A 22989-nucleotide genomic window follows, 5' to 3' on the forward strand; every position below is an offset into this window, starting at 1 on the left:
AACTGAATTTAAAACAAAACGTTGCGCGACTAGATGTGTGACGCCACACATTAAATAATCTGAACTTAAGATGAATCATCGCGCGACGCAACACACTAATAAATGAGAATTTAAAATAAATTGTCGCGCGACGAAGCGCACAACGCAACACGTCAACTAAACTAAATTTAAAATTAATTAAACCGAAATTTGATCACCACGCGCGTTGGGGCTGCGCGCGCGGGAACGTGCCGGGCGAGTCGCGAGGGCAGCGCTGCCGAGGGCCAGGGGCCGCGCGTAGGGGGCCGGGACGGCCGCGTCGGGGGGCTAGGAACGGTCGTGCGCAGGGGCGCCGGGGGGGGCCACGCGCCCGGGTGCCGGAGGCCGGGGCTGCCGCGCCGTGGGGCGGAGGGAGCCGCGCCGCCGAGGGCCGAGGGCGCCGCGCCAAGGGGCCGGGGGAGGCCACGCCGCTGGGGCGCTGAGGGTAGGGGGGCGTGCCACGGGACAAGGAGGCCACACCGCCAGGACGCGTGTGCGCGGTGGGGAAAGCGGGGACGCGTGTAGGGAAGGGAAGGGGAGGAATAGGAAGAGAGAGGGAGTGGGGAGGGGAGGGGATCTCACCTCTGGGATCCAAATCCGGCGATAACCATCACCAAATCACCTATGGCACAACGGGGAAGAGAGAGAGGTGGAGGAGAGGGAGAGGAGGTTACTGCGCGAGAAAAATCAAATGAGAGAGATAGAGAGGAGGGGGCGCGCATGGGGGAGGAGGTGGGGCGCCAGGGGTGCGCGGGCCAAGGCTGGGCCGAGCTGGGCTGGGCCAGACCGGGCTGGGTCGCGTCGTGGGTCGAAATCCCACGACATGCACAACCACTGATCGGAATTCCAATCGCGGATCGAAATCCGAAACGAGACGAGGCGAACACGCGATTAAACACAACATCGGACAAAAGAAATATGCTTCGGCATGATACAACAACCATGACAACTTAGGTTTTTGTTTACACACGATACGGACACCAGTCGCTATACTGCTTTGAAACTGGGAAGAAGGAGCGAAACATGAAGAGAAAAGAGAGTAACGCCTGAATTTGGTGAGTATTAAAGAAGAAAAAATTTTACCCCCAAATTCATGGCGTTACAGTCAATGCCAGGAAGGGAGGATTATCAGGCAACATCAAACAGAAATGAATCCTTCAGATCGTCCACCGACTGGAACCGATCTAGTGGTTGCCACCCAAATGCTGGTACTACAACAAATGACAAACATAGTGAACGAAATGCAAAATCAGATAAGGCAAGAACGCCAGGAAATGTGTCAGGACCGGTTGGAGATGCGACAAGCAATGAGGCAAGCACGATTGGAAAAACAATAACAACAACACCCACTACCTCCACCACCCCTGCCAGCTCCACCAAGCTATATATATATATTACTATTTGTAAGACCTAAATGTTACTTTAGTCAGTAGTTGATATGATACTATTTTAGGAGGAATAATAAGGTCTAATTGACCCTATGTGTCGCTAATAAATTATGCATCATGCCGAGATTTTGTTTGTGCATATGTTCTGAGATAACATGTTTATACACCCTTTTCTTACAAATCTCGAGGACGAGATTTCTGTTAAGGGGGTAGGATTTGTAAGGCCCAAAATTTGTATACGATAATAATAATAATAATAATAATAATAATAATAATAATAATAATAATAATAATAATAAAATAAATATATGAAGAAATAAAATAGTAAATTCAGATATCTCAAATTATACTTGAGTGTTGAAAATTGAGGATTGAATTTTGAAAACCAAGAATTATTTTAGAAAAGAAGTAGTAGAAAAGTTTTCTATTCAACTAAATGATTATGCATATCATTAAATGATGCACCATAAGCATTTATTTACATGAATATTTAATTTTGAAGTAACTTTTGACTCTTGTCCCACAATCAAATACTATTCTCGTAAAAAAAGGAACAATATGAGTGTGTTTCATATTTCAAACATTTATCAAACAAATAAATTAATAGAATAAATAGATATCTACTGTATCATGATTGATTTTTAGTGGGTATTAAATTTGAATTCTTAAACTTTACCTTAGAATGGAATCGAAGTTTTGTAAATTCAAAAAAAAAGAATAATATGGGAATAAAATAATGAGATGAGAATTGGGATTTAACCTAAAGGTACAATTTTGGAATTAAGAAAAGAGAAGAAAATACTATACAAATAAGATAAAATAAATATAGAAATTAAATAAATTCAGTTCATATTGGTAACTGAATTTAGGCATTTTAACCTAAAGTATGGGTTTAAATTTGAAACCTAAATTTGAAAAAGGAGAAAAGAAATAGAAAAGAAAGAGAATAAATAGAAAAGAAGGAGAAACACTATACAAGATAAAACAAAATGTATGGATAAATAAAATACTACCATACTAGTAGGTTTATTTTGTACATTTAATTTGATTACAAGTTCAAAACACTATTTGAATTCAAATTTGGGATTTAAAAATAAAGAGAAAAGAAATCAGAAAAAGGAAATGAAAAAGAAAAAAAAGGAAGAAAGCCTACCTGGGCCTCAGTCGCCAATTTGGCTCAAAACTTCACTCACCGTGCGCGGCCCACTCCGCCAGCGTTCTTGCGCGCGTCGCTGGCACTAACAACCATGGCCCAGTGGCCGGTCACACACAGATGCACACGCATACCGTGTTTCCATGGCATGTGGGCCCTACCCGTCGGACACCCACCACGCGCGCTACCGCCTTCTGCTACGCGGGGCCCTTTCATTAGTTGCCTATGTGTCCACGCGTGGCCGATTCCTCGCGCTCGCAGTCACTGTGAGGCGGGTCCCGCACGTCAGCTCTATCCTTTCCCCTTTCTTCGTCGCGCTACTCGGACGAGCTCGGTCCTGGCGCACATCGTGGGATCCGTTGGGGCACCCACAACCGACCTCGGGCGGCTATATGAAGGGTGGAGCCGGGTCCTTAACTCCCCTTTTCCCTCGTCAACGCGCCTAACCACCGTCGTCCACACCTTCGGGAGAAAGAGAGGGCCGAGCGCCGCCGCGGGTGAACTTCACCGTGCTTGCGACCGGAGCCGGGCAGTTGCGCACTGGGGCTTCTCGGGACTTGTTGGGTGGTGATTATAGTCATGCCGCTCGAAATTGCTCGTCTGCGCCCCGGGAATTGCTCACCGTCGCGATCGCTCCGTCGCGGATCCGCCTCGCGTTGCGAGCAGAGTGTTCGCCGCCTCTAATCCCGGTAAGAAACCCATCCAAACTGTTCGCCTTCTCCTCCTCGTTGTGTAGCACCAATCAATTCTAGATTTGGGACGCTTGGAAGTTGAATCATGCTCGCGCCGGCGAGCCTCCGCCGTGACACCGTACAACGCCGCCGTGTTCGGGTCGTGTGGGTAGCTGATGCTCTTGCCGTCGATCTGTAGTTGGACGACACAGATTAAGCTGGGATATCGGTTCGGCCAGGGTGAATTCGGTGCGTCCGAGCGCGATCATAGGAACCCAGGGAAATCGCGGGTATGTTTCATCGTGGGCCGTCCATCGTCGATCTGACGGTCATAGATTGCATACCGGTTCGCGAAGTCTTAGATCTAATCTGGTGCATCGGCCGTTGATCCAACGGCTGTAATCGTACGATATCCCTTCGGCCGTGCACATTTGTATAAGAGACCCTAGAAAACCTAGGAATCAACCCGCCGTCCCTCGCGACTGTACTCTGAGTCTTGAAATTGTTAAGCAGAGGCCCCTGCGTTTCTATCTAATATACGCGCAGTCCAGTGACCATTTAAATTGGATAAATGAATTAGAAAATGAATTTTTAATATAAAAACAATTCATAGAACTTGTTTAATTTATATAAAATGCATACTTAGTCCAAATTAATCCATTCTAGTTTCTATAATTTTGTAATATTATTGTTTACCACCTAGTGTCTCTGTTTTGACATGAAAACAGTAATAAAATTTATTTCTTAGTTAATCTTGTATCAAATACATAAAACCTTGGGAAAGCCATAACCTAAAATCCATAACTCCAAAATTAATTATTCCTGTTCCTCGGATCATATTTTAATGTGTAGATTATTATTATGTATTTTGTTTACATGCTTGGTGTGATGTTAATTTTCTTTATATACTATGCTTGTTTGTATTGTGGCGAGTATAAGAGCCAGTGGCTGAGGATCCCAGTGTTCAGCAGGTAGAAGTTGCTGAGCAGGAGCTCATTGAAGGCAAGTTGTGCCCTTGACCACTTTTTACCCAATAATGTTCTTTAATATCACTTATTCATGCATAGGTTTCATTTTGATGGGGCCCAATAGGTCACTCTAGTCTGATTATCTTTTACCTTGTTTACCCCTGAATGGTTTGGGTAGTTTGCTATTGCTTTATTGGTTTTGGGTTAATATTTCATTATATCCATGTTCCAATTATTTTGTTATGTTATTTATGTTCATGTCAAGATTATTAATTTTAATTGGAACATGGAGCTTAACTTGAGAAACATGTGCCACCACAAGGGTGGAATGGGACGCCCTTGGCTGATTAATTAGGAAAGCTAGTGGAAGACTACCCTACCCGAAAGGGGCAAGGGCAGTAGGGGAGTAGGCATGTAGGGAGGTTCTCATGATGATTTTGCTACGATGGCGGTCAGACGAGGGATTCCTATAATTGATCTTCCCAGAAACTGTACCGGGTTTTTGAAAGCTAGTGGAACTTTGTAAAGGCCTCATAGTGTTACACTGCCTCGCTTCCTTGGTAGAGGTGTATGGGGTCCGTACAACCCCGTGGAAGATGGGTAACATGACTTGTGGGTATAGGGTACAACCTCTGCAGAGTGTAAAACTGGTATACTAGCCGAGCTCACGGTCATGAGCAGCTCAGGACTCTCGTATGATTGAACTATGGAACTAAATTCAATTTGTCATTTGCATTGCATGGGATTATTATTAATTTTGTTCTATTATTCTTATTATGGTTTGGTATTGACTTACATTTAGTAACTGCTAATAAAATTTGACCAACTTAATAAAAGCAATGCTCAGCTTTAACCTCTATCATTGATCAGCCTTACACTTCACATGAACTCCCACCTTTGGTGAGTTCATGCACATTATTCCTCATAACTTGTTGAGTGATGAACATGTGTGAGCTCACCCTTGCTGTTTCACACCCCCACAGGAGAAGAACATGTGGTGTCTCCTAGTTGACTTTATGGCGCCAAGGATGGACTTTAGTTCCTGTTATATTTATCTTTTATTTTGTAAGACTTCCGCTATGTAGTAAGTACTCTGATTATATTGTGACATTTATCTCTATACACTCTGTTATTATATGTGTTGTCTTCTTTGGCGCATAATTGAGATGCACCCGGCTTTGTCCATTAAATCCGGGTGTGAGTGTGACACGGCGCCACACCCCAGCTGCCTGCTGCATCCCTAGCGCATCCAGCTGGTCTCGGTGTCCGTGCAAAGCACGGGGTCGTTACGCGAGGGAGATGTTTGCTGACACGATGGACTCGTAGGTCAGTGCGATGGGTCTGTGGGGCGAGGGTCTGTCTGCACGGAACCACTGGTCATCGGACCAAGCAGGCGCGGTTGGAGGCTGGCATCCGTGCCTACATGCCATACACCGCACATGGACCATCACACGTTCTATCCGCGCTGGGAACCGCACAAATGGGCCGGCCAGGGATAATTCAGCCCACCGCGAGTTTGTATTTTTGTTTTCTTTTCTTTTATTATTTATGTCTTACCTTTCTTTCTAAATTTCAACTATTCAAGCCAAACTCAAATTTTTGTTTTGAATTTTAGATTCTCAATGTCAAACAAAATTCCAATGTAAATAATATTTCTACTGCTTGCAATAACATTACTTGTTTATTATTTTTATCATTATTTCCCATTCTTTTACTCCTGTCCTTTTTCAGAGCTTAAAATTTGAATTTTGAGTTAGATTTGTATCAACCATAAGTTTGAGTTTGATGCACAGACAATGAAATTCCAGCATGATGCATGGTTTATTTTAGGTGTCACTAGTTAATTGTTCATTTTACATATGGTTATTCCCATGTTCTAATGAGTAGAGAGCAAGGCATGCATTGAGATCACTATTTTCTTATTATTTACAAATTGGGTATTACAAATCCTACCCCCCTTAAAACAAATCTCGTCCTCGAGATTAGGATGGACTAGGAAAGAGGTGGGGAAAATCTACTCATAGCTCTTCTTCTCTTTCCCATGTAGCCTCATTTTCACCATGGTGACTCCATTGCACTGTGCACATTTTAATCACTTTGCTCCTTGTGACACGAGTCAAGGTATCAAGAATCTGGATAGGATATTCTGTATAAGTCAGATCATCTTGAACACTAAGGTCCTCCATAGGTAGCTTCTTGGGTACCCTGAGACACTTCTTCAGTTGAGACACATGGAATACATCGTGTACATCCGCAAGATGATCGGGTAGTTCCAGTTGATAGGCAACTTCTCCCACTCGCTTTAGGATCAAGAAGGGTCCAATAAAGCGAGGAGACAACTTCCCTTTAACTTTGAATCTTCTCATACCCCGGATCGATGACACCTTCAGATACACGTGATCACCCTCCTTAAACTCTAGTAGCCTTCTCGGGTATCCGCATACCTCTTCTGCCTTGATTGTGCAGTTCTCAAATTCTCCCTTATTTGTCGGACTTGTTCCTCTACCTCTTGTATAATTTCAGGCCCAAAGAACTGTCTTTCACCAGTTTGATCCCAATATAATGGAGTCCTGCACTTTCTGCCATACAAAGCCTCAAACGGGGACATCTTCAAACTGGCATGGTAACTATTATTGTAAGATAACTCCGCATAGGGCAAACTCTTATCCCAACTGCCACCATGTTTAAGAGCGCACACTCTTAACATATCTTCTAGTACTTGGTTGGTCCTTTTGGTCTGCCCATCAGTTTGAGGATGGTAGGCCGAACTAAAATTCAATCTTGTATCCAAGCACTCGTGCAACTTCTGCCGAAACCGAGAAGTAAACTGTGACCCCCGGTCTGACACGATCTTCTTAGGTACACCATGTATACATACTATCCATGCCATGTACAATTCTGCTAGCCTAGCTCCTGATTATGTGGTCTTCACTAGAATAAAGTGGGCTACTTTAGTTAGCCTATCCACAATCACCCATATAGAGTCATACTCAGTAGATGTGCGGGGTAGACCCTCAATGAAGTCCATGTCAATCTCTTCTCATTTCCACTCAGGTATCTTAAGCGGGTGCAGTAAACCAGCAGGTCTTTGATGTTCCGCTTTCACCCTCTAGCAAACATCACATAGTGCTACATGTGAAGCAACATCCTTCTTTAGTCCATACCACCAATACTTCTACTTCAAGTCCTGGTACATCTTAGTACTACTAGGGTGGATGGAGTAAACTGAGTCATGTTCCTCCTTCAATATGGTTTCACGAAGACTAATGATCTCAGGAACACAAATCTGGTTCTTGAACCATATTGTGCCATGTTCATCCTCTGTGAAGTCTGGGCCTCTACCTTCTGTTATCAGATCTTTGATCTCCTAAATTTTAGCATCACCGATCTGACCCTTTCGTATCTCTTGCTCTAAGGTAGGTTCCACTTCTATGATAATTCCTTCAGTATGAGCAACTATCCCCAGATTGAGTCTCTCAAAATCTTCTGCTAACTCATCGGGTAACTGGGTGATAATAGCTGCATGGACATGTTCTTTCTGACTCAAGGCATCCGCAACCAGATTCTCCTTGCCCGGATGATAGTGAGTTTCCAAGTCATAGTCCTTAATGAGCTCCAACCAATGGCATTGCATAAGGTTGAGATCCTTCTGAGTGAAGATATAGTTTAAGCTCTTGTGATCGATGTAGATTCGGCACTTGGTTCCCATAATATAGTGTCTCCAAATCTTGAGTGCATGCACTACAGCTGCCAGTTCTAAGTCATGAGTGGGGTAGTTCAACTCATGTTTCCGCAACTGGCGAGACGCGTAGGCGATGACGTGTCCTTCTTGCATAAGCACACATCCCAAGCCCTGGCGAGTTGCATCACAATATACATCAAAATTCTTTTGTAGACCTGGCATAACCAACACTAGAGCAGCCATCAATTTAAACCTCAGTTGATTGAAACTCTCTTAGCATTCCCAAGTCCACTTAAACTCCTTTCCCTTCTCTAACAATGAGGTCATAGGCTTAGCAATCTTGGCGAACCTTTCAATGAATCGCCGGTAATAACCTGCAAGTCCCAAGAAACTCCAGACCTCTGAGACTATACTTGGTATCTTCCAACCAACTATCGCTGTCACTTTAGCCGAATCCACAGAAATTCCTCCTTTGGAGATGATATGCCCGAGGAAATGTACTTCATCAAGCCAAAACTCACACTTGGTAAATTTGGCATAAAGTTGATTATCCCTTAACTTCTGTAGCACCATCCGCAGATGTTCATCATGATCACTATCATTCTTGGAATAAATAAGAATGTCGTCGATGAATACCACGACGAATTTATCAAGATACTCCATGAACACCTTGTTCATCAAATTCATGAAGTAGGCTGGTGCATTAGTTAAGCCAAACGACATGACTATGAATTCATATAGACCATATCAGGTAGAGAAAGTCGTCTTGGGAATATCAGATGGCCTAATCTTCATTTGATGGTAGCCCGACCTGAGGTCAATCTTGGAGAACATCCTAGCACCTCTCATCTGATCAAATAAGTCATCAATATGAGGTAACGAGTACTTGTTCTTAATGGTGACATCATTAAGTGATCTATAGTCCACACACATCCGTTGTGAACCATCCTTCTTCTGTACAAACAGTACTAGTGCTCCCTAAGGTGAGGAACTCAGACGAATGTACCCTACCTCTTGCAACCCGGTTAACTGCTTTTTTAAGTTCTTTTAACTCTTCCACTAACATCATATATGGCCTTTCTGAAATGGGAGGAGTACCAGGTAAGAGATCAATGATGAATTCGACTTCCCTATCTGGTGGCATTCTGGGTAACTCTTCAGGAAAGACATCAGGAAAGTCTCTAACAACTCAAATGTTTCTACCCACGAATTTTCCATGTACAAGAAATATGACAGGTCTGGTAGAGGCGGTTACGGTAATTTCTACTTCAAATCTTTCTCCCTTGGAATTGGTGAGTTCTACAATTCCCTTTTCACAGTGTATAACTGCCTTTGCTTTCCTCAACCAGGACATCCCGAGAATCAGATCTATACTGCTTTCTTCTAATACTATGGGTGTAGACCAGAATTCCCTTCCCATGATTGTCAGTGTTAATTTTTGGGTCATATAGTTTGCTTCAACAGGTCCTTTAGGTGTAATTACTACCATAGGTGTTTTCATATTTTGTAGTGGTAATTCATTTGTGGTTGCAAATCGAGCAGACATAAACGAATGCGTAGCTCCAGAATCAAATAATAATACTGCTGGAATTGCATTAATGTAAAACAAACCGATAGCGATGTCCACACCGTCAGCAGTGGCCTCAGCACTGACTTGATTAACCCTAGCAATGTTGAATCCCTTGCCAGGAGTCTGTTGCTTGTTCTGAGCTGGTGCACTGGAATTCCCCACCGGACAAGCTTTAGCATAATGCCCAATCTGACTGCACTTGAAGCATGTAGGGCCTGTCTTTTGTCCTGTAGGCCTCGCCGGGGTGCCAGTGGGGGCAGCCTGACGAGTGTGGGGTGTCTGCAGAGTCCCCTATGGAGCGTACTAAGTTGGACGTGGTCCTCCACCTGGATGAGCTGGTGTACCCTGTGGCGGCACATAGCAAGGACGAATATTGCTGCTACCCTGCCCCTGGGCAATGGCCTTCCTCTTCAAATCTCCCAATTGAACACGCTTGTGTTCAATAGTTAGAGCTTTATCAAGGAGCCTCTGAAATGATGGAAATGTATGAGCAACCAGTGCATACTGTAGTGGCCCATTGAGTCCTTCTTTGAAGTGCTCTTGCTTCCTTTCATCATCAGCCACCTCATCAGGAGCATATCTGAATGAATTTGTCACGATACTCGCTGACAGACATGTTGCCTTGCTTCAATGACAGAAATTCCTTCTTTTTAATCTTCATCAGTCCAGCAGGAATGTGGTAATTTCTGAACTGAGTTGTGAATTCCACCCAAGCAATAGCGTTGGCAACATAATAATCCCACCAGTCAGTAGCAGGACCAGTCAAATGACTAGAAGCATAGAGAACCTTCTCCCGGTTGGAGCATTGGGCAATGTTTAGCATCTTCCCTACTGACTTTAGCCAATCATCAGCATGTAGTGGATCTGGTGAGCTGGCGAAGGTAGGAAGCTTGTGTCTCATAAATTCCTGGTGCTTGTCCCGGGGTGGAAGTGGTGGTGGCGGTGGTGGCAATGGGACTTGCTGCTGTTGTCCCCTCCTCTCCTGACACATCTCCTCTCTCTCTCTCTCTCTCTTGGCGTTCTTGTTGCATCTGCACGTGCATATCCGCCATAGTATCATCCATTTGTTGCATTATCCGCATCTAGGCTACAACTGCTGGATTAGCATCGGCTGGGGGAGGATTTAGTGGATTCATCTCGGCTTTCTGCTATTGTTGTCTAAGTACCCTCTGATTGTGTCGATTCGGGGGTAGATCAATTCCTCCTCCCTTCCTGGTAGTTACCATCTGAGTTAGAAACACATGGTAAGGAAGAAAGAATTGTAGGCAAGGCAAGTAATTACGAGACATGTTACTTTGTGGGTTTTATTAGCTAAGTGTGTCACCTACTAAAGCTAATACATTACCTTATGGTGGTACATGCTAAAATGCCCTGCTATAATGATTCAATCAATCAAAGAAGCAAATCAAACATTTACCATAAGAACAAACATCCAATAATTTGAAGTAGAGAAAATAATTTTAATTTTGTCTTGGGTCTCCTATCTCTTTAGAGGGTCATGGATGTAGGAGTGCGAAATCCTCCTTGTCTTAGAATAGAAAAGGTAAGAATAATCATAGTAGAATAGTAGAAGGTGAGACAGGATCAAGAAAAGTATAGAAAGAATCAGAGTAAGGTAAGTAGGTAAGGGTTTTGTCCATTTCTATCTAGGTTTCGTCCTACAGTAAACATTTGCCTCTGATACCACTTCTGTCACACCCGGATTTAAGGGATAAAGCCGGGTGCGTCTCATATGTGCGCCAAGGAAGAACAACACATATAATAACAGAGTGCATTGATATAAATGTCATAAATATCATAAATGTACTTATTACATAGCGGAAGTCTTACAAAATAAATGTTAAATATAAATTGAACTAAATATTATTTCCCTTGCGCCACAAAGCTGACTAGGAGACACCACCTAGATCGAAGTCGAACTCCTCATTGTGCGGCTCCTCTTTGACCACCTGCTCTTCACCTGTGGGGGGGTTTATAATCACAAGTGTGAGCTCACAAAAGATCATAGCTCAACAAGTTGTGGGGAATAATGTGCATGAACTCACCAAAGGTGGGAGTTCATGTGAAGTGTAAGGCTGATCAACAAAATAAAGGTTGAAGCTGAGCATTGCTTTTATAAGTTGGTCAAAATTTTATTAGCAGTTACTAAGTGTAAGTAAATACCAAACCATAGTAATAGTAAATAAAAGTAATAATAAATAATCCCAATGCGATGCAAATGACAAATTGAATTTAATTCCATAAATTAATCATGTGAGGGTCCGATGTGGCGGAACCGCCCGAATTATTCCAGCTTAAGTGCCCAAGTCGCACCCTTAAGGGCAGCAACACACTTAAACAGGAATAACCCGTCAGTCCCTCGGATCTAGTCCGATAAAGCCACTTACCAGGATTGAATACCACTAGCTCACACGAAGGTGAGGCACAGAGAAATACAATAAAACATAATACCACAAATTTAATAAGTATCATTAGTGATTACATTATCGGAGTTTCAGAAAGTAATAACCATAAATTTTAATGCAGCGGAAATAACTAACGGAGAAAACCGAGTAACATGGCGAAGCCTGGCCACGCTACTCCTCCTGGTCCTCTCCTGCGGAAGCAGTATCCCACTCGACCATCTATCCCGGTGGCAGGGATGGAGGCCAAGTCACACCAGCAACCAATCATCCTATGGAGTACCTGCAAAAATTATGCCACAAGCAAGGCTGAGTATACTAATACTCAGCTAGACTTACCCGGTGTGAGGAGTCTACTCCTCTACCTCTAGACATGCAGTTGTTTGGCTGAGGGGTTTGGTTTGCCAAAAGCACTAGCTGAGTCTAAAATCCAGTTTTAGCTTTTCATGTTTTAGTATGATCTTTTTAAACTAGATGAGTACCTAGCTATTCATACATGGTATCAAACATTATATCAACCAACATCTTTTGTCAGTCACCTCATTTCCACTTATTACTCAATGTAGCAGCATGGATCAAGCAGTCTCATTAGATGCGAGAAGCAGACGATTCGAATCGAGTTTTTAAACCTTGCAAGGTAAACCTGAACACATGACGTGGCGAGGCACTCCGTCCCCACACACATCAACCATCCCCATCGATTCCCCGTCAGCAGATCAGGGCTCACCGCCTTGGCGTACAATGCCTCACTGACCCCGACTGTCGTCGTGCAGTGACCGCACTTGTACCCACCATAACCGGAATGGGAGACTACGTCTCCGGTCGCGTGAGGGGATATGTCGGCTGCCAGGTTCACTTAGGTACTAGGCTTACCGATTTACCATATTTCTCGGCATATGTTTAGTACGTTCAAACGCTTGACACACGGTACCACACCTTAATCCTTATTCCAATTTTCATCTCGTAGACAACGCATCCCCATGGATTGTTGTCAACAGACCACCATCATTATGATATAAAAATGGATACAATCAATTCCTGACCTCGCGCGAGTGCTAGAAAAATCACTCGACTTCTACCGAGATCCCTAATTAGTAAAGCAGCTACTCGACCTAGCATACTAGTATCCATCTCAAAAAGGAATCCTGAGTTCATGCAACTAGGGTTTCAGTCAACTCCTACACTTAAGTGCACAGTACAAGCCTACAAACATTAAGTGTAGTAAAATAGCATATATAAACGGTTATGCATAAAACCGGGGCTTGCCTTTAATTTGACACTTAGATAGTGTTTGCTGGGGGAGGTACTCGCTTGGCGAGCATCCACTGGTTAAGTCCATTCTTTATGTCGTCCACCAACTGCATCTTGTGGTTGGCACCACATCACGTGCACGATCGTCATCTCTCGGTCCTAAATGAGATGCAAGATGCATATGTATGAATATAATGAAAGTAGCACAAAAGTATCACAAGATATACAAGGACACAGTGGCGAACTAAACAATAGAATGGAAGACACCGTAACAACCACACGTTCGCTTTAGTTATCTACACATTATCGACGTTCAACCTTAACACCATTAAAAAGACGACAACATTTTATTTATTTACGCAACACAACTACGACATCACAAGTACGCGCATTTTGTTTGTTTGGATACAGCTTTTCATTAGTTCTCCTATTGATCGCACACAAGCATCACCGATAACACAAATTCAATAGAGGACATAAGTGTCAATATCTTTGGAACTCCTATATCGCAATCACTAGAGAAAGGAATATATAAAACAAGACACACATTGTTGAGTTTGTGATCCAAATTCTGAAGAAGGCGGCCAAGTTGGCGAGCGAAGCGGAGGCCCATCGCCGGGAGGCTTGGGCCGGAGCGCAGCATCAGTTTCAGCCAGAGGGGTTCATTATTCCTGGAAAAGAAGACTATGTGTGCAGGTTGAAGAAGTCCTTATATGGTTTGAAACAATCTCCCAGACAGTGGTATAAGAGGTTTGATTCATTTATGCTTTCTAAGGGCTTTCAGAGGTCTCAATATGATAGTTGTGTTTATCTAAAATTTGTTAATGGACCACCTACATATTTGCTGCTATATGTTGATGATATGTTGATTGCTGTCAAGAGCATGAAGGAAATCACTGCTTTAAAGGCACAACTTAGTAGCGAATTTGATATGAAGGATCTGGGTGCTGCAAAGAAAATCCTTGGCATAGAGATAGTCAGGGATAGGAAGTCTGGACTGCTGTACTTGAGCCAGAAGAATTATATTGAGAAGGTCCTTCGTCGTTTCAACATGCAAAATACTAAACCTGTGAGTACTCCGTTGGCTCCTCATTTTAAACTGTCTACTAAACAGTGTGCTGAAACTGATGCTGAGCTTGAATATATGTCAAAAGTTCCATACTCTAGTGTTGTTGGGTCACTCATGTATGCTATGGTTTGTTCTCATCCTGATTTGTCTCATGCTATGAGCGTTGTTGCTAGATACATGTCTAATCCTGGTAAAGAGCATTGGAAAGTTGTTCAGTGGATTTTCAGATATCTACGTGGTTCTTCTAGTGCTTGTTTATGTTTTGGTAAATCTGGAGATGGTCTGATTGGCTATGTTGATTCAGATTATGGTGGTGATTTAGACAGGAGGAGATCTCTTTCAGGTTATGTCTTTACTATTGGAGATTGTGCTGTGAGTTGGAAAGCTCGTTTACAGGATACTGTTGCTTTGTCTACCACAGAAGCTGAGTATATGGCAATTGCAGAAGTTACTAAGGAAGCCTTATGGTTGAAAGGTATATATTCAGAGCTATGTGGAATTAAGTCTTGCATTACCATCTATTGTGATAGCCAGAGTGCCATTCATCTCACCAAAGATCAGATGATTACTGAGAAATCCAAACATATTGATATTCATTATCACTTCATTCGTGATATCATTGAAAAAGGATTGGTGAAGGTATGCAAGATCAGTACTGATAATAATCCAGCTGATATGATGACGAAGCATGTTTCTGTTGCTAAGTTTGAGCTATGCTCAAATTTAGTGGGTATTATAAATTAGCCCTTAGTGGCTGTTGGCGGCGGCAAGATGATGATGCATTTGTTTAAGGTGGAGGTTGCTATTATGATGCTACAAGGATTTTGTCTCAATGTGGAGTTTGTTGAGTTTGTGATCCAAATTTTGAAGAAGGCGGCCAAGTTGGCGAGCGAAGCGGCCTAGGGACGCCTGGGGGGTGCGGGGGGCGGAGACCCCCGCGGTACGGATCGTTTTAGGGTTTCACCTCTATAAATATCTTTGTAAGCCGCAGGAGATAACCATCTCAATTGTAAATCTCCTGCGATCTGTAACCACCCGAAAATAGTGAGAAGTTGCTGGCCGGCGCCCGTGGTTTTTTCCCCTTCGCTTTAGAGGGGTTTTCCACGTTAAATCCGTGTCTTCTCTGTGATTGATCCTATTTGTGTCGCATTCATTTATAACACACATGTCATCTCTAGCTTAACCATGGCAAGTCTGCATTACTTAAGAGCAAACCAAACATTTTTAGCGAGAAGCATGAACTAAACAATCAAAAGCGCACTAGCAGAATTTTTGGACAGCCATACAGCAGTCACTTGTTTCAGTCATAACTCACAAGATATTTAACCAAAAATAGTAAACTAGGACTTTCTAGAAAGCTTGAAAAGTGCTTTACAACTTTGGTATTGTCATCACAGCATGATTAAACACTTAGCAAGGTCAAAAGGTGTTAACACAACAGCGCTGTCCAGATTTGGACAGATTCAGACTTGTGACTTTAAAAATTCATAACTGAAGATTCAGACATCCAAACAAAGTGATCTTAGACTTTCTGGAAATCTAATTAAATGTTCTACAAATTATTTATAAACATCACTGGCTGGTTTAACATGTATCAAGGGTAAAATACACTATGATGGTTGTGTTGTCCAGAACTAGATAGATTCAGTCTTTACACTTTAAACATCCATAACTTAATCTTCAGGCCACCAAAAATAGTGATCCAAGACTTTTTGGAAAGCTTGGCAAAAGCACTACATAACTTTTATAATCACCAAGGAGTGATTCTAGGTTTAATCAAATCAAACATTACAGTTTTCGAAATCTGTTCTGACAGAGGACAGAACACAGCAAGCAGTTTGTAAAATTCATAACTCTCAAACTATCAGGCCTGTGGTTATGAAATTTTAACACAGGCAAGATCAGAAAAGCATCTACAACTTTTTTATAACGACCATGAACAGATTGCAACCTTAAATTGAGCAAACAATGCAGTTTCTCAAATCTGTACAGAATTTGGACAGATTCAGTTACTGAATTTGTGAACAGCATAACTCCTAAACTGTCAGACTTATGGCTGTCAAATTTTAACACCAGCAAGATAATAAAGTTATATACCACTTTCCTATAGCACATATCTACAGAAAACACAATTTGGTTCATCAAACATACAGCACAACTAAAACAGTGCGTGCAGTCCAAAACAGCAATCAATAAATTTCAGCTCACATATAATTCAAGAATCGCCGCGTTCGAGAGACTTGAATTACTCTAACGCTTTACTATTTGTTCGAGTTAAGACAATCTAATTAGAACCAACAATTCGACTTGCAAATTTTATTCAAATCATTAGTGCACTAAAATTACTACAACCAATTAACAACGCATTCTTCACGACAATCACTCAACAATTTGCGTTTTAAATTAGACATCACATGAGCACTACTACTTTTCATCTGCGACCATAAACATATGCATTTAGACTACAATAAGCAAATCATCATGACTACGAGCTTAACCAAGTCATCTATTAATTCGGCTAACTAGCGCAACAACATAGGCCGCTATACATCCTACACGTCGGCTTGCCTCTTATTATCGCAATCCGAGACAACACATATATAACAAACAATTAACGAAATCGACTCCTATTTAACATGAGTTGACTAATCACGGTAGAAGACCTAGCGAACCATTTTAGACATCGTAACTCAAGAACATGGGTTGGAGCCGATTGATCAATGGTTCTCAACCATTGCTCAACTTGAATTAGTTCACACACAAGTCACCTAAATAGCACATTTTTGGGGTCTATCGTGGAGGCATTTACACATGGCGTAAAACTCCATAAGACTACATTTGCTACTGACACCAACAATACCTACCGACCTATTATTCACCATACGAACGCAGTTACACACCGCCTACTAGTTTTTAACATAATCCTCATATAGCTCGTAATTCAAACTACTCACTAACAATAAATCACGCACGACAACTACCACATCGACCGGTTAATTTATTTGGACACCACTCGTCTAGCGTACCACTAGTATCCCGCATTTTGACTTGACTTATAAACATAGAGGAAGTGATACAACGACCAAACATTTATGTCGAGCACAATTATTTATGACCACATTTATCGACTAGACAAGTGGAACATTAACCGATTATTCGCACACCTCGTCTTTAAACACAAATCACATGTCTCATAATTTATATCTTCGACCCACTCTATCCTACACCACAATGAATACATAAAATATATTTAACATAGACTAACTCATTAGCTGACTATGGAAATTACTAAGTATGTTTTACACTTTATTTAATTTACCACAACTAACACACTACTTTATGACAAAGTGCTTTAGCAAACAATTAATACATCCACGACCAATCCCTACGACGTACAAAAGAACTACCGCAGCCACATATACACTTATTGGCATTCCAATCGCAAACACATCTACGTGTACCACTTTCTCCTCCATGAGTTTTAATTCGCATACAACACATTCACCTACATGTATATATATATATATATGACAATGACAAATGTGCAAGTAAGTCAATCACATGGATTCAACCTGAACGAGTCGGGATTTAGCCGCATGGACTGTCCACATGGCTCGACATTTCGTCGAACTGCAAGGCACGAAGCGCGACTTTGACGGTGGCTGCGATAATACACGAGTTTAGGGACTTGGCATATCGTCGACACTATGGACACACAAAAAAACAGCAAGGGTAGCGGGATGTCTCACCGAGGGTCGACGACGTCGCGAGCGGGTCTGCGCCAAAAACAGCAAACACCCGGCGAGCGTCGACGGGGCTGCAACAACACATCTCCTTCGCAGGCATTAAGTCAAACACCCTGCGCACGGTGAAAAGGAGCAAGGGGAGGGGCTGCAGCAGCGAAGGGGTGAGCTCGGCCATGGAGATGTGGTTGAGGCGAGCAGTGGCTAGGGCGTCCCGCAGCGAGCTCGCGCGGCCAAAGCTGAGTAGCGAGAACACCTGGACGCGGTGGGGGCTTGCTGTTTTGGTGGGAAAGATAGGAGGAGCAGGGCCATGTGTCGCGGCCATGCGCAGGGAAATAGCAGGTTCGGCAGAGGTCGCGCAGAGCGCTCATGAGGAGCACGCCCGTCGGAAGGAAGGATCCCGGCGCCATGGGGAAGAAGGCCGTGGAGAGGGAGGAGGGCAGGGCGTCGGCAAGGGGCTTCAACAGAGGAGCGCCATGGGAGGATCTCGCGCAGCGTCCACTGCAGGGGGGTGGAGGCTCGCGCCGTGGAAGGAAAACAACGCTGGTTGTGCTCCCTGCTGGGCGCCATGGAAAGGGGAGCAGAGGTGCTGCACGTGGGGAGGAGGGCTTCCTGCTGCCGTGCCTGAAGGGGGGCGCCAAGGGGAGAGAAGGGGGCGCCATGGGAAGGGGCTCGGCGGCCATGGAGCTTCAGCGCTGGCTGCTGTGTGAGGGAGAAGAAGGCAGGGAAAAGGAAGTGGCGGCTGGGAAAAATGGAGGGGTGGGAGTGCAAAAATGCCAAATGCAAGTGAAGGGCACTTCTATTTATATACATGGGCTAGGGTTAGGGTTTCTTAGTGGGCCTAATGGGCTAGGTTGGGCTGGCCCAAAACGCGTACTTGGGTCGCGCTAAATTATTTTTCCGAATAAAAATGCTCCCGCGGAATTCGTTTCTACAGAGAACAGAGCGAATAAAGTTTCGGCGAACGGACGATTGAGCGATTAATTCGACCGAGAGTTTGATTTGAATTCGCTCGGAAATAATTCCCTACGCGTGATTCGAAAATAAATCATCCTGAGATTTGATCGGCTTTGGATTTTTAGTCGGAGAAGGCGAATCATGGTAATTTAAAATCGCTGTCGATACGGGGTTTTGAGTTCGGTTCGGACATGAGATATTTAGCCGAGTCGGATAAAATTGATTTGATGACGACATATTGAGCATTCCGTTTGAGAGTACGAAGTCGGATTAATTTTTGGACATAGATCGAACATCGAGAAATCAGAGTCGGACATAGCTCGACTAGCAACTGTCGGGCGTTTGATTAAATGCGCTTTCGACGAGATTTTATAATTCGAGATTGATCAGCGAGTTCGTATTTGTGCCAAGAAATAAAAGTTTTAATAGGCTCCAAATTTGGTTGTTTCTCGCGATCGAATAACTCCGAATTCGGTGAACTTCCATGAGAAAGCCCGATAAATAGAGATAGACACGATCGAGAAATAGAAATTTTCACTGAACATCCGAGATTAGGATAAATCTCCCGACATAACACGAAACTGACACCTGGGGTGTTACATCCGAGTTGCTCATGACCGTGAGCACGGCTAGTATACCAGTTTTACACTCTGCAGAGGTTGCACATCTTTACCCACAAGTCATGTTACCCATCTGCCAAGGGGTCATGAATCTCATACACCTCTACCAAGGAAGCGAGGCAGGGTAACACTACGAGGCCTTTACAAAGTTCCACTAGCTTCAGAAAACCCGCTACAGTTTCTAGGAAGCTCTAATGCAGGGATCCCTCGCCTGACCGCCATCGCAGCAAAATCAACCCAAGGACCTCCCTACACTGACCACTCCTCTACTGCCCCTGCCCCTTTCGGTAAGGTAGTCCTCCACTAGCTTTCCTAGTTAGTTAGCCAAGGGCGTCCCATACCATCCTTGTGGTAGCACTGTTTTCCCGGGTGGTCGCTCCATGTTCCAATTAACATAATGATCTTATCATGAACAGTAAATAATAAACTAATAATAAAAGTATGATCATGAATAATGTGAATCTCCATACCCAAACCACATAAAGCAATAGCAAGTACTACCCAAAAAGTTCAATGGTGATCAAGGTATAAAGGTAAACAATCTAGGGTAACCTAAAGGGTCCCATCAAAATTAACATATGCAGATCATTATGATTAATAAGGACATGACTGGGTAAAAAAAGTGATCAAGGGCACAACTTGCCTTCAACGAGCTCCTGCTCAGCAGTCTCCACCTGCTGAACCCCTGGATCCTCAGTGGCTGGCTCGTCTACTCGCATCAATACAAACAAACATGGTATAGCAAAAATTAACATCACACCAAACAAAGAACAAAATGCACGATAATATTCTACGCTGCGTAACGAGATCGTAGGAACATGAATAACTAAATTCGGAGTTACGGTTATTTAGTTATGAATTTTTGAAGTTATTTAGCACTTAGAATATATTAATTCAAATGAACTATTTTAATTCAAGTTTCATGGTTAAACAGAGGTACAAAGTGGTAGACAATATTAAAACAAAATTAATGTCTCTGGAATGAATCAATTTGGAGCTAAAATGAATTTAATATGATTTATCCAAGTTTCTGGAATTATTTTTGTATTAAAAACCAATTTCTATAATTATTTCTCTGTTTTCTCTATTTCCTGGTTTGCGCGTCAATTCCCTAGAAGTGCAAGGGCCTTAGCACAAATGTAACTAAGACTCAGAATGCATCCGCACTGGACGACGGGTTCATTTCGCAGATTTCCAGGGACTCTTTAGAAAGACTCCATGGCCGAATGGGGTATCCTAAGATATCGGCCGCACGATCAAGCATGGACGGCACGGATTAGGTTTGGGGCTGCCCGAATCGGTACCAAATAGTGGCTACCCGATCGCCCATCTACGGCCATGAGCCCACCAACCCAAGCTTGAATCCTACGCCCAGGAAGTCTAATCAACGGTCCGGATTGAATTCCCCATTGAGCGGATGCACCAGATGAATCCCAGCCGTCGGTCTCCCGATCAACGGCCTACGCGTCGTCTTCTTCGTTCCGACAGTCCGCCATGGCGCCGACCACGCGCAGCCCGTGGTCGCGCACCCCAATCCTGGCGCGAATCACCTCAAACCACCATCGGTAATGGTAGCCCTAACCCATAGCAACGAGATGAGACACTCACTAAGGTTGATGCCGACCCGTCGAGGCGCAGGCGAGGAGTGAATTCACGGCGGCGCTCCAATCCACCCTTCGAAGTCGCAGCGTAGACGAGCACCAGTGGTTGATGGACATGCTCCAATCACTAAGGGCTTGTTCGGTTAGCTTCCAATCCATGTGGATTGAGTGGGATTGGATGAGTTTAAATCCCAAGCAAGTCAATCTTCTTCTTAATTTTTTCCAATCCCATCCAATCCATGGGTAACGGGATTAACCGAACAAGGCCTAAAGGGGCGGCGTACACGGCGCTTTTGTACCCGGCGCCACACCCCAACTGCCTGCCGCATCCCTAACGCATCCAGCTGGTCTCGGCGTCCGTGCAAAGCGTGCGGTCGTTACGCGAGGGAGATGTTTGCTGACACGATGGATCCGCAGGTCAGCGCGATGGGTCTGTGGGGCGAGGGTCTGTCTACACGGGACCACTAGTCATCGGACCAAGCAGGAGCAGTTGGAGGCTGGCGTCCGGGCCCACATGCCATACACCGCACACGCACCTTCACACGTTCTAGCCACGCTAGGAACCGCACAAATGGGCCGGCCAGGGACAATTCAGCCCACCGCAAGTTTGTATTTTTGTTTTCTTTTCTTTTATTATTTTTGTCTTACCTTTCTTTCTAAATTTCAACCATTCAAGCCAAACTCAAATTTCTGTTTTGAATTTCAGATTCTCAATGTCAAACAAAATTCCAATGTAAATAATATTTCTACTGCTTGCAATAACATTACTTGTTTATTATTTTTATCATTATTTCCCACTCTTTTACTCCTATCCTTTTTCAGAGCTTAAAATTTGAATTCTGAGTTAGATTTGTATAAACCATAAGTTTGAGTTTGATGCACAGACAATGAAATTCCAGCATGATGCATGGTTTATTTTAGGTGTCACTAGTTAATTGTTCACTTTACATATGGTTATTCCCATGTTCTAATGAGTAGAGAGCAAGGCATGCATTGAGATCACTATTTTCTTATTATTTACAAATTGGGTATTACATTATATATCCACTAAAACACTTTTTGCATAACCTGCTTTTATACCTAAGCTTTACCATATATATAAGCTACGTTTATATCACAATCGTGAACACAATTACATCGCCACAAGCGAGGAGGCAAATCCTCAAACATCTAATACACCACAATGCACATGCTACAACCTAGATAATTATTGCGACCAATACATCTATTCAATCCGTCGATCAAATCAATTAGAAAAAATAGTAAATTAGAAAAAGATTACCAACTTGACTAGAACTCCGCGCAAACGGCGATGATTCTTGTTCATTCTTTTCATCGAGCAGTTGACAAGCGCCGCGCTAGAGCTATCTACTCTGCACAGTCATTGGATTTCTCTCCTTGCAAAATCACATGTACACATAAAATTAAACACAAGACACTAAGTTTGGGTAAGAAAATGAGTAGAGCATGAATAACAAGACCTTATCAATGGTGAGCGCATAACAAGGACTGCGTATAGGGGCTGACAGGGTCTCGAAAGCAGCTACTGCCGAGATGAGGATGAAAATGATGATGGCGAGGCGGAGGCCAACAATGAGAACCATGGAGGGAAACGACGACGCTGCTGCATACGGAACAAAGGCGAACGACAACGACTCGAGGTGATGACGAGACGAATGGCCTAGAAGGTGGCATGAGTAGGATGTGGATGAAGAGAGCGCCACCTCGAGGCTGTCGTGGAGGAGCAACAGCATGTAATGGAGGAGCAGTAGCAGGGGATCACCTTTGGCCGTGGACAATGGCGCAAGGCGAAGGCCGGAGACGGCAAGGAATCAAAATCAAGTGAGGCAGGATGTGGAGGAGCGCACATAGGATTCCTAGCCACATTAGGGCGTC

The 22989-nt window shown here is 43.5% G+C and overlaps 1 protein-coding gene across 1 annotated transcript; it reads right to left on the reverse strand.

The window, feature by feature from the left end:
* Positions 1–17584: 17584 nt before the first annotated feature.
* Positions 17585–18689, reverse strand: LOC118476671 (uncharacterized). The gene is made up of 2 exons (XM_035966231.1): positions 17922–18689; positions 17585–17834 (listed from the first exon to the last, which is right to left on the reverse strand). The coding sequence occupies exons 1-2, from the start codon at positions 18238–18240 to the stop codon at positions 17761–17763; spliced, it is 393 nt and encodes a 130-aa protein (XP_035822124.1). The 5' UTR covers positions 18241–18689; the 3' UTR covers positions 17585–17760.
* Between the last annotated feature and the right edge of the window lie 4300 nt (positions 18690–22989).

The sequence above is a fragment of the Zea mays genome, chromosome 3, assembly GCF_902167145.1.
Source record: "Zea mays cultivar B73 chromosome 3, Zm-B73-REFERENCE-NAM-5.0, whole genome shotgun sequence".
Classification (NCBI taxonomy): Eukaryota; Viridiplantae; Streptophyta; class Magnoliopsida; order Poales; family Poaceae; genus Zea; species Zea mays.

What these genes read in the sequence shown, in the direction of transcription:
- LOC118476671 (XM_035966231.1), bottom strand. Translation starts at nt 18,240, where the DNA reads ATGGCCGCGACACATGGCCCTGCTCCTCCTATCTTTCCCACCAAAACA. An exon ending in CGCGACGTCGTCGACCCTCG is followed by an intron (nt 17,835 to 17,921) that starts GTGAGACATCCC and finishes GTATTATCGCAG; the next exon opens with CCACCGTCAAAGTCGCGCTT.